Source organism: Cynoglossus semilaevis, chromosome 10, assembly GCF_000523025.1.
Source record: "Cynoglossus semilaevis isolate Cse_v1.0 chromosome 10, Cse_v1.0, whole genome shotgun sequence".
Classification (NCBI taxonomy): domain Eukaryota; kingdom Metazoa; phylum Chordata; class Actinopteri; order Pleuronectiformes; family Cynoglossidae; genus Cynoglossus; species Cynoglossus semilaevis.
In genome coordinates, this window is record NC_024316.1 from 7,638,128 (window position 1) to 7,654,953 (window position 16,826).

A 16,826-nucleotide genomic window follows, 5' to 3' on the forward strand; every position below is an offset into this window, starting at 1 on the left:
AGCTGCTGCGCCTCTTAGTGGGTGACACAAGTGTCAAATCAATAAAAATTGCCTTACTGTCATTTCTGTTAGGTTCTACCAAATCTGCTCTAATAATGAGTCGTTTCAGCCCAACGTGGTCGGGACTACAAACTTCAGAGAAATATGGGATTTAGAGTGAAGGATATTGGTCACGTGTGCGCTGTCTCTTGGCCAGGCTGTCCTCATCACTGATTCCTGCCATCAAATACTTGAGGCCTGTGATCCAGGTCCGTGCCTCCTCTCCAGTGCCAGAGACCAGGTCCAGAGACTCCACATGTTCTCCATAGTAGAGGCTGAAGCAACAGTTGGGGTCGAAGCTCCCCTCTGCATATCGCTGGAAGATCTCTGACTGTTTCCCCTCACAAACCTCACGGATGGAGTCGATGGAAACTAATGGACCAGAGAGAAAAAGAAGAGTTAGTGATAATATTCAAAATATACCTAGGATATATGATAAACTTATAGTACTTTAGGGTTTTAAACACTGTACACTAAAATACATTCAAGAAGGATTTGTGCTGAATGTGCATGGATTTATAAAAAAGGAAAGTGTACTTTGAAAATGAGTGCATTTAGTTTTTAAATGCATTTCATGAAAATAAGTTGCAACTCATGAGATTAAATGAAAAATTAAGTTTTTCAAATTAAATTTACATTTTCTTAGATTCTATATTAGTAGATAGTATAGTAGCAAACAAGTGTAATACAGTAAAAGAATCAAATAAAAATGTGGGGGAAAACATTACATTAAAAAACTAAAAACTTTCCTTTTATGTAATAATTTTAGTTTTACCTTGATTTTGAAAGATTGTTTTATTTAACTTTGGAAAAAAGTAATGGCTCCTTTTTTAATTTTTTCATCATTTAAAGAGGATTATAGAATACTGCACTCAATGAGGAGCACCCAGAGAGCTTTGTTTATGAAGATACAACATTTATGAGATGGTAATCACATCTTCCTGGAAGACACTGCCTGGAGATATTCATTAGTTTTCTCCATGACAGCAGCATGACGGTAAGTTGTTCCCTTTCCGCCGCAGCTGCTGTGCTACTTCGGACTTGTTCCTATGTTATAGGTACTTCACGCTACACACATTGGTCTGTTTGTATCCTCACCAAGTCATTTAGTCATACATTACTCTTCACGGATGAAACTTTCACATTCATATTCACATTCATAAAACATCACCACAAACAAACACGTAGACCTGCTCCCAGGCCGTTCAGTACTGAGGCCCCGGTTTGGTGGCATTTCTATATACTGTGTGTGTTTATAAATACACTCTTGGATGTCAGAGATGCATCTAACATGACAGTTAAGGAGCTGGTGCCGTGTTTCTCCTGTGTTCCCGTGTGGCTGTGGGTGATCCTGTGTAACCCCTGCAGCCTCGGATGACACGTGTGATCGACTACGTGTTCTTTTCCTGGATGCACTTCTTGAATCATGCAGTAGTGTACACCTGAAATCTGGGATTCCTGGGATTGTCACGAATATTTCAAAAACCATTATTAGCTGCTGAGGTCAGAGGTCATGTCATCTGAAGCTGGGTGGTTTTCCTGAACCTTATGACAATTTGTGCTTATTTATAATAAAATGTTCATTTTTAATATATAAATAATGTAACACATATGTACATACACGTAATGACAGACAAAAAAATTATATGAAATAAGTATACTATAAACCCCTGTTTGTTTTATAGAGCTGAATTTTCAAGGAGGAAGTTAATGGCATTGCTGCTCATTCACCTTTAGAAAAGAACCATTAGGAATAAAATGTCTGCTCAAAGACATGGAAAGTTACACTTTCCCATATTTGTGACCTTACAGGTTGTCTATAGACAACATGTAGCTATATTAACTGAAAACATTACATTATAAACCAACCAACATCAACCATTTGAAAGACGTGATTGTTGTTCTGCGACAACTATATTGTACATTTCTCGCCGGGCTTTTTAAATGCATTTATCCACCTGCTGTGCAAAAATTCGTGAAGGAACTCATCTAGTAAAAATAAATAAAACAGATGCTCCAAAAGTATGTCTTAATCTGATAAGCTCTATCACTTTACTGAATTTCTAAAACTCTAAATTAAAAAACAGCTTTTTGTCCCACCGCTCTGAATAAAACAAGGGTGTTTTGGTTTGTCTGTTTTATTTCTCACTCAGATTTCTGTTAAGTGCCTAAATTCTGTTTCCGTCTGGCAGCCATGTTTTCACACAGAGCAACTTTCCTGCAGCGTCTGGATATAGTGGGCGTACAGAGCACAGTCAGCACTGAAGACTTCAGAGCCCGGGGTAAGTGACACAAGATGAATAAAAGAAAGGGCAGATGTTCCAATCAGGTTGCTGAGTGTGTTGGCATCACTTTCATTTGGCCGTTTCAACGGTTTCTGCAGATTAATTCTGATGAATAATTAAGTTGACTTAAAGAGCTTATTAAATCTAGTGCTACGGAGGCACTGAGTGGAACAGGAAACTGAGCACCTAAGCTCCCCCGTGAGACAGCCGGTCATTCTAGAAGCTGCCACTAATAATGCCCTTCTGCTTTCTTTAGCTACCTGGAAACATATGACAGGAAAGTGTCTTGTTGACTAAGTGGCATTAACTGTGTTCAGAAAATAAATGTTTCCTCCTAAAACACCAAAGTCTTCAGCTTCAAGAACCCATGTGGGAGCAGAGTTTAATTCATCTAATGAAAAAAATGCATCAGATAAATAGGCTCACCGAGAAACACAAGGGCCTGAAACTAAACTGCTAAATAGTACCTGCCTAAATACTAAATTGTAAAAATGTTTATTTAAAGAAACCACTGAAAGAGATCATAGAGCAACCTTCAACAACAGTACTGTCAGGTTCTTTTATGTCATAGAAGTGTTAGTCTGACTTTGAGTCTCTCAGGACTCTTCGAGGACTTTGACAACTTTGGTAGGGATGTTTTCCATGAGTCTATACTACATATGAGAACCCAACAACTGAGAATATTCTGTTCTCTGGAGACAGTGACAGACACAGAGAAACTCACTCTTAGCCTTTTCATTCTTGCGTGAAGGTCTCCAGCGGATGCAGGACTTGTGCTCATCCAGATAGAAGAACCGCACCAGCCCCTTGGAGCCACCTCGCAGTTTCACCATCTGGGTTCCCATCTGCATGGAGCTCATACATTTCTCCACTGGAGGCAATAAAAAGAAGAAAGAAAGAAAGAAAGAAAGAAAAAATTATATACTGAAGTTGTCAAGATGCAAACACCTAGGAGTGTGTATACACTCATTGAAGCAAGGGAGTGTGTATGTATGCATTACTATGTACAATTACATAAACATATCCACTGCAAGGCAAACACATTGGACAGGCCTGTCACCGCAGACAAGAGGAGCGGCAACATGGGAGCAGAAACGTGTCACTTTGACACATTTCATTTTACTTCACGCTACATTAAAAACTCAAGGATTCAAATAAACCTAGTGGTGGGATATATTTCCCTACTTCCTGTTCTGGTGACAAAAGGCACCCACAGACTACTAGGAACTGCATCCAAGTTAATGTGCAGTGAGAAATTAGCTTAATTATCTTGGAATGAAAAATCAAATGAGTATTTGTGTGTTTATGTGTGTGGCTTTCATTTTGTTTAATATTGGTTATTTTTGTAAATGGCCAAAGTTCTAACTATTTATTTTAAAACCTCATTCAGCAAACTCCAAATTATTTCTGCACAGGTCTATAGTCACTGAGTTTTTGCCAACTCAATTCCGATCTCCTATGGTAGGAGAAACACCTAGCATGCTAGGGTCTAAGTCCTAACCTGTACAAATATTATTAAGTCAGCTAAATATGAACAGTTTTCTTCAACTACTTCAACTAAGTATTTTTAGACAAATGTTTTACTCATTAAAATGTGAAGTGTAAATGAAAGGCATGTGTTGTTTTAGTTTATTAAATAATAATAAATAATAATAAAAATTAGTATAAAAGAACCATATAATCAGTAAAAATATGGAGAAAGAAGGCAAAACTTGTGTTGAAAAATAAAAAAATAAAAAAGATAAAACATGGGTTTTAACTTGGATCACATTTTGTCTTTTTTGACCTGGAAGAAAGCCAAGCAACACCAAAAACATCAGAGTAAGCAATGTAAAGCAGCAGTGATGGATTGCTCTCAGTGAGCATTGATTTGACATTGCTGTGGTCTCACAAACAGCCCAGCCCCAGGGCATTGTTAATGTAGTTCACTCCTGTTTCTGCTAACCTCTGCTGTCCAATTCAAACCCACATCAGCAAAGAGCACAACTCCAGTGTAAGGTTTGGTCCATGTTACACAGTAACAGCAGTAACATCCTTCTCACTCTTCAGTGAATGGAGATCTGCATTGCGTACAAGGGTTTTACAATGCATGACAAAACAATTTAAGGAAAGTGTAATGTGCTCCAATAAAAGCTGTACAGATGGAGAAAACATCAGTATGACATGAACATTGCACAAGAAGCACATTAAGATGATGAATACCAGGACGAGAGCGGGCAAAGAAACCTTTGTATGTGCGTGTGGCATCCATTCAAGCTGTTGGTCACACCAAGCGCTGGCTATTGGTGCGCTCTAGCATTAGCCCCGGGCAATTAGTCACAATGAAAACCATATAATATAAGGAGGAAACAGTGAATGCATCATTGTGATTCCAAATGTTTTCGACCAGGAGAGTTTGACAACTGCACGCTTGTTACATGCATGAAGTGAATCAGCTAGCAATGAACCTAAATTCAAACTGCGGAATAGTTAACTCAAACCTTAAGCTCACAAACAAAAGATAACCACACCCACACAGATGAAACTTTAAACTTCTGGAGATTTCACAAACAACATGTCGGTCACTATTTAAAATCAGTATTAGGCAGCGTGAAAGCTGTTGACACACAGAAGGTGTTGACACAAAAAGTAATTTTTTGTTTTTAATCTAACCCTTTCTAATGTGTGGCCTGTAACATCCCAACACAACAGCTGGTCATTTAGCAGCTCTTGTTGGGTCTTGAGGGTTTATTTGGCATATTTTCACAGTGAATGGCTTTATCATACAGGATTTGTCATTTGCATCTCCCAAGATGTAATATGTAAAATCTGAGAACAACAAAAAAGAAAGCAAAACAAAAAAAACATTGAGACATGACACACCAACTGCCATGACAGACAGAGAGGCATATGCTCCCAACAACTCAAGTGTCAGCTCTATCCATAAAACCCTGTCTATTTATGGATGTAAATATTTAACAGAATGGTTGTCAAGTATTTCACTGCATCACTCAAACGACTGGTTGCAAAGTTCTGAAGTAGAAAAAGACGAACAAGAGTTCCAAACAACTGTCAGAAAAACTCTCGCTCTTATTTTAGACATGCACATGCATTTTTTTTTTACATATAACAAAACAACAAAAATGAAGGATTGAGCAGAGCTGGATTCTCTATTTTGTGAGCCTTTACCTTTAAATTCTGGGAAGACCAGAGGATAGCTGTCAACAGCTGGGCAGTGAGGAAAGAAATAGCTGACAGTATATCTGCAGATTCTGACAGGTACATACTGAAGGGATGGTATGGAAAACTGACTGGACAACGGACGATAAACTAGTGTCCAACCACGTATGCTTGAACATAAAGGAAAAACCTGAATGCCAAGGATGTACCTGAGTGTTTACTAGTTAGGTTTATCACGTTTGTTACTTTGTTGATATGAAGACACACAAAAGTTGTCAGGCCTCACTGGCTGTCAGCCACATGCTATTAAAGATAACTTAAAGACAATTTTCTATTGACTCGCATATGCTGCCATGAATGTGTATACATAATATATGTATTCATATATTGTGTTCATTTAGTGATGTACTTAAAGAGCAGCTGTGCTTAGACTTTAGGTTGTGTACGAAAACGTACAAGTAAAGCAAAAAAGATCCTTGCACAAGTAGGAGCAGTAGTACAGGATTGGCGCAATTTGACTATTTACAGATTTTAGCACATTATAAAACATCTATAAAACAACTCAAAATCAATATGACCAATTTCTCCTTTACCTTTACCGTATCCTGTGTCACTAACAATTTGTGAATAAAGACTGGATTAACAGTAATTGCACAGCAACCACTTATTGATTTCATGTGAAAGGTTGTTGCTAAAGCTGTTTGCTGATTGTATTGCCTGATGTTACTGGCTGTAATAGAGGTGAGTATGTGCCCTTCCTCAGCCACAGCGGAGGCAGTAATCCATGAAATGAGCTGCTGTCAGAGTTTGGTCCAAATGAGGGCACACAGACTCTGTAGGCCTCACCGTTCTGGCACACAGATGAAGACTATCTCCTCACAGGGATCTAAGTGACTCGTCATCCTCTTCCTGTCAAAGATTGAGCTGCCGTGTGCACACTAACAGCCATCACAGCCTCAGACTGGCCAACACTAACAGGTGACCATGAAGACCGACAGCCCTGGCCTCAACACAGCCTCATCTTATTTAGAAATGGCCATTATGGATTAATTGATTGTTACAGTTGAGCAGCATTATGTGTTCGATTCCAACAGTGCACTGAAACAGAATCATTCCAAACGGCAATAAAAGTTAATCACTCTCACGTGGAAGTAACTCTCGTTTGTAGCTGTGCTGAACTAAATTAGTCACAGCCGAGAAGGCACAGAAGGTGTCCGTGCTTGGCTTGTGCTACTCCTGCCAGAATGTAAAAGCAGAAGTGTAACTTTTATCAGAAACAATCCCAAAAATATTTCTTTCTACAAGGGATTTTAGAGTTGCTGTATCAGGTTTGTTTGATGTGTAAATTATTCAAATATAAGTTTATACAGTATATTATTAGAAAAGGAAACTCAATTCTTGAGAAGGAAGCGAGGCAGTAAAAAGAAGCGTTGTCAACAAAAAGACAACAGCAGTTCACAACAGCAGTTAACACATGTACGACACCTTGTAAACACTAAAGAGAGAGCAGCAAAAGTAGAGCAGTAGACAATCAGATAAGCAGAACACTCCCTACTGTAGTAAGGACCTGGGGCTGTTGCCATGGTTACAACATCAGATTGAATGTGCGGTGATGAATAGAAGTTTCACATTCACTTTATGTTGGAGAGGCTGGAAGCAAGCCAAACTTGTCCCTAAAAAACTTGGTTAATGAGCAAAGAACACGTCTAGCCTGGGTGACAACTACACATTAATTCCACCTCCCGGCTGTATTATCGCTGTATTAGTAACATTGTAGGCCTTATAGACGGATGCTATAAATAGCTACATATGGAAGAAAACTGGAGAATACATCACTAGAATATCCATTTTCACCAAAGTTTCAACGTCTTAACATTCTGACATAGGAACTCGTTACATGAAATCAAAAGAAGTAGTAATGACTGCAGCTAACCACTCAGCTCGGCACCACTCATCGTCCTGTCCAGAATTCGGACAGTGGTCTGTCTGTGCTCATCAGATCAATTCTGTTTTTAAAGCCATTTCACCAAAAACACTGAACACATTTAACAGGGATTAGCATTTCAGTTGAACGCCGCATCTGCTCAAATCATTTATAGTGATTAGGCAGAAAGTGGACCACAGGTTAGAGGCAATGGTTTGGGTTCCTGTCAAATTATTGCAGGAGCTAAGTCTAAAAAGATCATCACCTCAGGCCAGTGGCACAGTGACCTGTTTGGCTGCTGTCCTGCTTAAGCCAAAACAGTTCCAGGTTCCAGGTTAAGCCCAGAGAGGATTGTCTCGTGGCCATATGTTGTTCACACGTGGACAGAGGATTCTTTGGGGCAGGAGGTCATGATCGCACAAACACACCTTACTTTGCTGATTTATTAGACCATAGGATTCTAAATGTAAAGATTAAAGCCTGTACAAATATAGCTTGATTGCAAGTTTTCACAATATATATATATGACATGAAAAATCAAAGTGCTTGTACTGTAGGAAGTCAGGCTAAAAAAAATTATATTGATTGAAAAAAGTTGATTATTTTGGATAAATAACCTACACTTTGCAGAGCTTATTAATTCCTAACGATCACTGACCACACAGTCCCCTCCAAGTTTTTGCATGACCATGGATGCAATATCCACATTCATCAAACCTTTAACCATCTGGTGGAAACACTTCTGCCTACACTGCTGGCTGACAGAAACCCCAGAACCCTCACCCTAATCGTTCCATGCCAAAACGTTTTTCTTCTTTAGACCACAAAAGTGGGGAAGCACGACTACTTCCTACGCTTACCCATATATCCAAGCCTCCACTTGGAGAAGGCCACGATGCTGTTGCCTATCCAAAAGAGCTCCTCCACCAGATGGGACACAGTAGCCTGTTGCCGCCTCTTCCGGCTCTTCTTTTTGACCTTGTCTCCCTCTGAGCAGAAAGCACCTTTGGCCTGAGGTCCAGGCTTGTCTGCTGTTGCAGCTGTGGCACTGGAACACATCCGACCCGGAGACACCGAACCAAGTGGAAAAAAGCTTTTCTTCTTGTGTGTGCTCATTTTCAAAACAGTTGAAAAGAAAAGAGGTGGTCCACTGGATATTTTATTGCGAGAGCAAATGTCAGTCTTTGCCTTCTACTATACCCCTTATTCTATTTACTTGGCTATTCAAGCACTTGGAGGCTCATGGGATGACAGAAGAATGTCGCGGTAGTTTACTTCCCAGAGCCAAGCAGATTCTCAGAAAAAAGAGCAATATTTCCTCTCTGAATGATTTCAACAGTTGGTCAATAAGCTTGTGATGTTATTGCTCCAGCAATCCAGGGTATTGTACCCGCCGCCTCTTCAATATTTCTCCATCTGAAAAGCTGCGCTACGGTACGTTCCCAAAAGCTACAATTTGTCTTCATGCTTTGCCATCATTTCTCCATTTCATCCCTCTGCCAGAATATATCGAAAGCGCTGAAAAAGGCTGCATTCTCGTAAAAGAGAGACTGAAAGCAGAAAAGAAACGTAAGCACAACACACAAACGGAAAGTGTGCAACATGTGCTGCGGCTGGTGGAAATCCTAAATCCCTTGGAAGCAGTAATCCAGGCCAAAGAGATTAGCTAAATGTGAGGAGTAAAAATGCAGTGACCCACAGAATCAAAAGCTGAGAGAAGAACAGTAAAGAACCAAAGAACGTTCATAACAATAAATCTTTGCTGCTGTGGGACCAATTAAAGACTCCGTCTTATGTCAGAAGGTCTTTCTCTGAGCATTTAAATTGACAGACATTTGACATTCCCACACCTGTCTGCAAACGTCATGTAAAACAAGCCTTTCATCAATAACAATGACCAGTGGTCAGTCCTATTTCTGAGAAAATGAAAACATGTTATAAATCTCCTGGTTTAATATTTGAAGGTCCAATTAAAAAATTATTTTGGTTCAACTCTTTGAACCGGAAGATTTTTTTTTTTTCACACTGCATCACCGTCGTTACTCTTGAAACATTTCAAAAATAAAGTTACAAAGTGCTCTGAATATGTGTTCAGTATATGTGTGTATTCGTACCAGACCTTCTACCAACTTGTTCAGTATGTATGGGGTGTCTGTGAGTGTTGAATTACTTTATTTTGTTTACCTTGATCTCAAACAGAGTTTGCACCGATTGTTTCAACCATTCCATTTTCTCTGGCTGCTAAATCTCAACGCATCACAGCAACACATATAAATCAATTTGCAACTGTAGACTGAACTAGGTCGCGCTTGAGGCTGGCTTCTGACAGCAGGATGCAGCAAAGCGAGCACCAAGCAGTCAAGCAGGGTCCAAAGTTGTCAGATCATTCAGCCACCATCCAGACAGCTTGACTAACATCTGCCAAGTACTGAATATGTAGAAGATATTGAACTGAGAAAAATGTAAAAAAAACAAAAACAACCAAAAAAACAAGAAAACATAAAGTACCTAGTACTGCACCAAGGCCCTATGTCAATAATATCTTTAATATCTTTAATTAGGTTTCATCAGATTTGAAGTCGTCAATAGTACTCAAATATGCAGCATGACATGCCAATGCTTATGGATGGTTATCAGCAAAAACGTCTAGGCATTTCTGATGACAAGCAAAGCTAACTACATACTTACTAAAGAAGGTATGACTTGGTTTTAAATGGCTTTAAACTTTTATTCGCAAGTGGATTAGCCATATTATTGTACATGATGACTAAGCAGGTAGAGCAAATAGACCTCGTGATACTGCATTGCAGTCAACAAATAGTTCAGCTGAATGACATCGGTTTATTTCACCGCTGCTATACTGACGCTTCTAAAAAGGTCTTTAAACTAAACTTCTCCAATCAACACAAATTTGCACAGCTCACTGCTGCAACGTAGCACATTTCTAATTTAGTACCTTATTAAATCTGGCTTTACCTCCCTACTTTGTTATCTATAATTAATGCGTGAGCTAAAGTGGTGAAGAGTGATCCACAGCGGAGCAAACGTGGGCCATGTAGGTGTCAGCAAACCTCGGAGCAGCTTATGAATTCCAGTTTGCTGTGAGATGGGTTTCCAAATCTAGGACACTGCAACAACATATAGACTAAGTGGGAAAAGTGATTGGGTCAAAGGTAAATAAGCCCATGAAAAGTATTTTAATTAAAACCTTATTGAAGTGCATTGCTAACTGCAATTTCAACCACAGGTTTAGCTCAAGAAAATGTTAACCTTTTCTCTATGACAATAAAAGAAACATGTATTTCAACCAATAGCGGTGTCTATGTGGTAAACACTGAGCCACAGCTCACAAAACATTGCTCCAGGTATTTAAATGATCTTGCTTCTATAAATGCTCCATCTTAAGAAAAAGGGAACCACTCATCGTTCAATGTTCCGCTACTCTATTGGTCTTCTTCTACCTGGAGTCCCCTAAATACTTGAAAACGCCCCTGTACAAACCAACAAAGAAGACGATCAACTCCAAAAATCCACAAAATCTCTATACACAAACCGTAATATGAAAATTTAACCAAAAGCGACCATTTTGATTCAATAATATCCATTTAGCGACCGAATTAATCGAAATACATAGAACGACTAAACGTGTGCATTGGTTTGAACTACATAAAAACATAATAACCAAGAGGACGACTGCTTTCTATCGTTTCAAATAGAAACAATGAAAATATATATAACTAAAACGTATTTAACTCACCGTGTCCCCGTGGCCTGTCTTTCCCTCCTGTTACACACGGCATACATCTTGAAAACCCGTTTTCAAACAGCAGGTTGACTTTACTGTGTCGTTTGCGCACCTTGGACCAGGTGGCATAAATATGGATTTTCGACGACTTTTCATTGAGGTTCCAAAGATGAGCGAAGTCGTAAGGTATCGTGTTGTGGGGCATAACAACTCAATGGTGTAGGGCCACATAAAAAAAGAACCCCAAAAACAATTAAAAATTCTAAAACACTGTTTTCAATATCGCAGCCAGCTCCAAATGGCCGAAAGACATGTTGTCTAATTAGACAGGAAGTTGTCCACACGTAGATACACCTGTGTTGCATTTAGGTACTGCCTGAAAAAAGGGGAATTCTAGCGTTCTAGTCAAAAACACTTTAACACACAACGCATGTTTTTCTGTCGTGTATTTCGAACCATTTATAACACAAGGATATTAGACTCAACATATAGCAGCTACGAATTTGGACTTCCACAGTGTATGAAGTATCGTTAGTATATAAATCAAAATTTCTGAAAAATACTTGAAAAAAATACTGAATTGAAGAAACTGTAATTAATTTTATATATATATATATATATATTCTGTAAGGCCCACAGAGAAAAATAACAGACTTGTCTTACATATAGCTAGTGTTTTTGTCATACAAATCAAACCAACCACAATATAGGGATTATTCTAATTTATAGCACCTACTATACCACTTGCACAATGTAGCATATCCTATTAAGTAACTGATTTTTTACACCCTGAAACAATTATATAGTAAACAATGGCAGTTGTGTAGAGGCAATAAATCAATCCCTTACTTCACACCACAAAGTACGATGTATAGCCATTAGGTATAAGTGGAAGAAAGTAGGTCACAGCTCACGTGGCTATTTTTACTGGAAGAAAGGCCTCCTCACACTGTTGTCTGTTTGTGAGAGCAATCACTGACTCTGGAGTTTGGGCACTCATGACAGGACACAGACACTTGACAATTATAGCAGACACACATGTGACCTTTAGGACAGATTTTTGTTGAGTGGCTTTGGATGTGTACCCTGGGGGATTCACTGGTTTGTCATCTAATTACTATTTCCCTCTGGGTGGAAGGCAGAGACTACAGCCGTGAGCCGACCAATGTTTTTAAAAGCTAAGACACTGTCCAAGGTGCTGAAATACTACAATACTGCAATTTGTAGGAGATTCTGCAACAAGGGACAAACAGTGACCTACAAAAAACATGGCTAACCACAGGGGACAATAGATGACATTTACGCTTACCCCTAATAGTTAAATTCTAAAGTACTTATTTTCAAGTGTTTTGTTTGTTTGTTTGTTTGTTTTGCTGATAAATAGACAAGCACACATTTTAAGCCATGGATAATTCATTTTTTGAGTTTAAAAAATGTTTTAATAAAGGTCCCTGTAACAGTAAAATATTTTGAAAAAATGGTATACACAGTAACAAAGGAGCATCATTAGCATGGCCCAAGAAAACCATGCTTTTTATTCAGCACGAGTCAAAGTCTGCCCCTTTTTCTGCTTCATTTTTTTGACAGTTTCTCTAAGGAGTTATACCAGAAGGCAATGTTGTGGACATAATAAGGGTAAACAAGGCAAAAAAAAAACCTCCACTTCAAACTGTGATTCTAATTTAAGGCATAAGCGTGTCAGAAGACAGAAGAAACAGTCTGATGAAATTTAGCCCCAAAACATGAAAATGGAAAGAGAAAAAATAAGCATTGTGTTTGGTTGTTTGTTTGTTTGTGTGTGTGTTTGTTTGTTTGTGTTTGCCATGTGTAAGAGGGGGAGAGGGAAAAACAGAGATGGAGAGAATTCAACTCCCTCCTGGTTTCTATAAATAACATGAACAGGATGTTGCATCAACCCCTACATGGGCGCGGGGCATATTAGGACCAGAGCAGCTCTGTCTGTGCACTTTATAATGTGCACTTAGCATTATTGCTGCTTATTGTCTGAAAGTCTTCGCCACATAGAGTGAAGAGAGAGTGCGCACTTCAGCAATCACTGATGTGATATTTGAATGTGATTGTAGCTAAATTTAACACTGACACTCGAAGTTTCAAAATCTTTTTTTTTTTTTTTTTTTTTACACACTGTAACACAGAGACAGACTCTGCAGGCTCGTTACTGAGTTCATTGCAAAGTGAGAATAGCAGAAAATAGTAAGGGAAGAACAACTGGATCAATGGTATTTTATTTCTCTTAGTCCTAGACATTTACCAGGTCTGTTTATTACATTTAAAGTTAAAGTAATGAGCAGTATAAAGTCAGTATGTGAAATATGTGGTGGAGCTCAAACAAAATAAGAAGAATATTCTTTTTTATGGCAGTTATCTTGACAATAGTAACAACTTTTTACCAAGAAGGCAACTGTTCTAGAGCTATGTGACATGCCCATGAATGCCAAAAATCAATGCTGTCATGTTGAGGTGATCTGTGACAAATTAGGGAGTTTTGATTAAAGTGCAAGCTCTAATGCAAGCCATAAAATATTATCTTGTTCATTTCTAAAGAAATGGAAACCTATTCTCGGAATCCAAAATGTATTTTCTGGTCACAGGCAGAACATGCTCGGTCCCTCTAGCAGAGTTCTTGAGGAGGAACGAGGAACCTGATTGACACACTGCATGTTGGGTATTACCTTCTCCCCAAACATATTGCATTTGTCTTGATGATATACCCATGTGCGTCATGTTCTACCTCCCCACCCCCAATTCAGAGTGACATTTGACATGTTCATTAAAATACTACATATCCAACCTCTGGTGTCTGGTGTGTTTCCCTCCCCCTCACCTCGACTTCATGTGTATTAACGTTTTCCACGAACTGCTGCAGTTCTTTTGCAGCCCACACACAAACAGGAAACCGGATAAAAGAAGCTCCTCCTTCACGCTTCGTCATTTCTGTCTGGGCCAATCGCAGACGGTACAAATCCGCTTCACCAAAATGATTTACTTCGACAATTTTTAAATAATTCAAGAGCTACAGGTGCAGCCAATTAACTTTGGGTTGGATGAAAGCTAAATATCTGATGAAGGTGTGGTGTGAAGCGAATGAACCATCTGAAGATGCCAGATGGCTCAGAGGCACAGAGGAAGCTGAGTCCTGCTGCTAATCTCTGCAGGGACACAACAACCATCACAGCATGTGTGCGATACTGTGTTGGTGTGTGTTACCGAGTCGGAAACACACCAGATTAGCTGCTGCACAACTCCGCCCCTCAGTGATACCTACTTATATATGTCCAGACCAACACTGAGTAGTCGGGCTTTGAAATACACACCTCAGTCATTGCCAAGTACAATAGATGTACCTGTTATAAATAAACAAATACTCTCTGTCTGTGGCTCTTGGTCAGTAGTACAGTTCAAGACTACATCTCCAATAGAATGTAGAACCTGTGATGTGATTGAAACACAAAAACTCCTTTGTCCTTCTACCTGTTAAAGATTCAAGTACAGGACTTAACTGCAGAAGAAGGTACATGTAGTTACACAAATAGTTTTTACCAAATGTTTTTTCCTTTAAGTCAAAAGTCGAATTACAATGATGAGGAAATAACCTAACATTTGATGATGAAAATACTCAAACCTCTACTTATAACCTATTCACTTAAGGTAAAGTACATTTCTAGTAAAAGAGCACGGTGCGTAGAGGTGGAGATGAAGTGAAATGTAAGTCAGAGAGAGAGAGTGGGGGAGAGACAGAGACAGAGAGAGAGAGAACAGAGATAGTGAGAGTGCAGCATCAATGGAGGGGGTGAACCTGAGAGCAGCGGGGTTATCAAAGCGGCCAGGACTTAAAAGATTTATCAGAGATTCCCCTGGAGAGGAGGTCGTGTAAAGCCAAAGATCATTTTCTCAGGAGGAGACAATGGAGGACAACGCTGTGAAAGGAGGAGGAGGACGTGGTCAGGCAAGGAGCAAAAAAGGGAAGAGACACTGGAACAAGTGACTCCTACTGTACAGTCCAACAGACCTGCCTTTGAAGTGGATCTGTTTCAATCGACCGTCTTCTCTCTCCCTCCCTTTCATTCTAGACGCTTCTGTCTCTCATTGGCCTGGCGCCGTCCACCACTGTATTCAAATCCACCTACCTCTAAGTCTGACTCTTCGCTTTGGCCAATTACTACAGCTTCTGTTGACCGAGAAACACTGAACGCATCATTAGGCTGCTCCTGACGTCTTCTCATTCGAACCAAAGACTGGCCAGAGGCAGCCTGGACTTCAGTGTGGACATAGGGACAATCTCATTACTGACACATTAAGGAACAAGACTATTCAACTCACAAATGCTCAGTGTGTAAGAACAGCGGTGCGACTTTTAATGCCTGTATAAAACCCACACAACCCAACATACTGACGCCGTGCTGGAAACACTGCACACTGCCATGAAATAAATGAGGGTGTGGTGATGAAAAAAAAAGAAAAAAAAAGCAATAAGCTATTTTTAAGCCTTTTATTATTATTTTTGTTTACAAAGATATGACATCAGTGTCCATTAACAGCCAGAGGACACTCGTGTTTATGACAACCTGGAGTTTTTAAATTCAATTTGCCTGGAGGATGATGAGCTTCCAGGCTGTGAGGAAGGAGCATGCACACAAAGAACACTTTGTGCAAAACAAAACAGAGAACATTTTGAATTCTCATTTGGTCCTAATGTTTAGATGATTATACTGTCTGTGCTGTGATGAGCCTTCTGGTTTTTACGTGGCCATATTTTCTAAATTGGCTTTTGTTAAGCCAACAGAAAACTCAACTGGATGAGGCAAACATCGTGCTGTGTATGGGATTCCCAGGGTCAGTAGGTCAATTTTTCTCACCATAAAACTTTTCTTGAACAGTTTTTACTCTCAGTGGAGTTAAGGTTGTTTTAAATCCAAATAGATATCTTTTTTTTTCCAACAGATTCCATTTACAAGAAAAAAAAAAGATAAGGCATAAGGTGAACCACGGACAGTGAACACTGCTTGGAAGCAGACTGGGTTTGAGAGGAGCACATCAGAACTGTTACAGAGAGAAAAGTCTTTGTCTTAAGGCGTTTCGTGATAACGTCACAGTAATTATTTTTAGAAAATTACGATTTACAGCATTAAAACTGAATTATCACAGGAACTATTTGGCCGCCGGAAATTCGCCGTTTGTATGTCAGACATAAAGTCGTGCTACATTCGCTTTCTATCATTTGTTTCATTTCAGTTGTTTTATTTAGGAACATTTTGACCTCTTCTTCAAAGTAAGTTTTAAGCAAGACTGATGGTGTTCCAGATTACGTTCAGACTAATGGCAAGGAAACAGGCTACTTCCCACATTAGTAATGGAAATCCAATGTAAGTGAAGGACCAGGGAGACATTCTGTGTGCTGGTCCCAAGCCTGGATTCACTGAGTGAGGTTTGTGTTTAGAAAGGCATTAAGTGCAAAACAACATCAGTATAAAATACAGTAGAGTCTCTGAGGGTTTCTACAGATTATACAGATTAACTGTAGATTAGAAATATATTCCCATGTCTCTGTTTATTTACTTCATACATGTATTTTTTCAGCATCTCCTTCGAGTTTCACGAGACCAAGCACTGCTGCCGCTGTTGCGAGACGATTCTCCAGAGGGAGGGCGTTTGT

At 39.3% G+C, this 16,826-nt stretch overlaps 1 protein-coding gene across 7 annotated transcripts in view; it reads right to left on the reverse strand.

The window, feature by feature from the left end:
* The window catches only part of plch2a (phospholipase C, eta 2a), a 135,843-nt gene that overhangs the window by 27,353 nt on the left and 91,664 nt on the right, over nt 1–16,826 (reverse strand). For 3 of the 7 annotated variants that reach the window (XM_017036121.2, XM_017036123.2, XM_017036122.2), the window contains 2 exons: nt 3,049–3,195; nt 168–411 (listed from right to left, as the gene is read on the reverse strand). In XM_017036121.2, the coding sequence (XP_016891610.1) occupies nt 168–411; nt 3,049–3,195 (391 nt within the window). Of the gene's footprint in view, nt 1–167; nt 412–3,048; nt 3,196–11,164; nt 11,509–16,826 lie in introns of those variants that run through there. The other 4 variants (XM_017036124.2, XM_017036125.2, XM_017036120.2 and 1 more) reach the window with 3 other exon arrangements.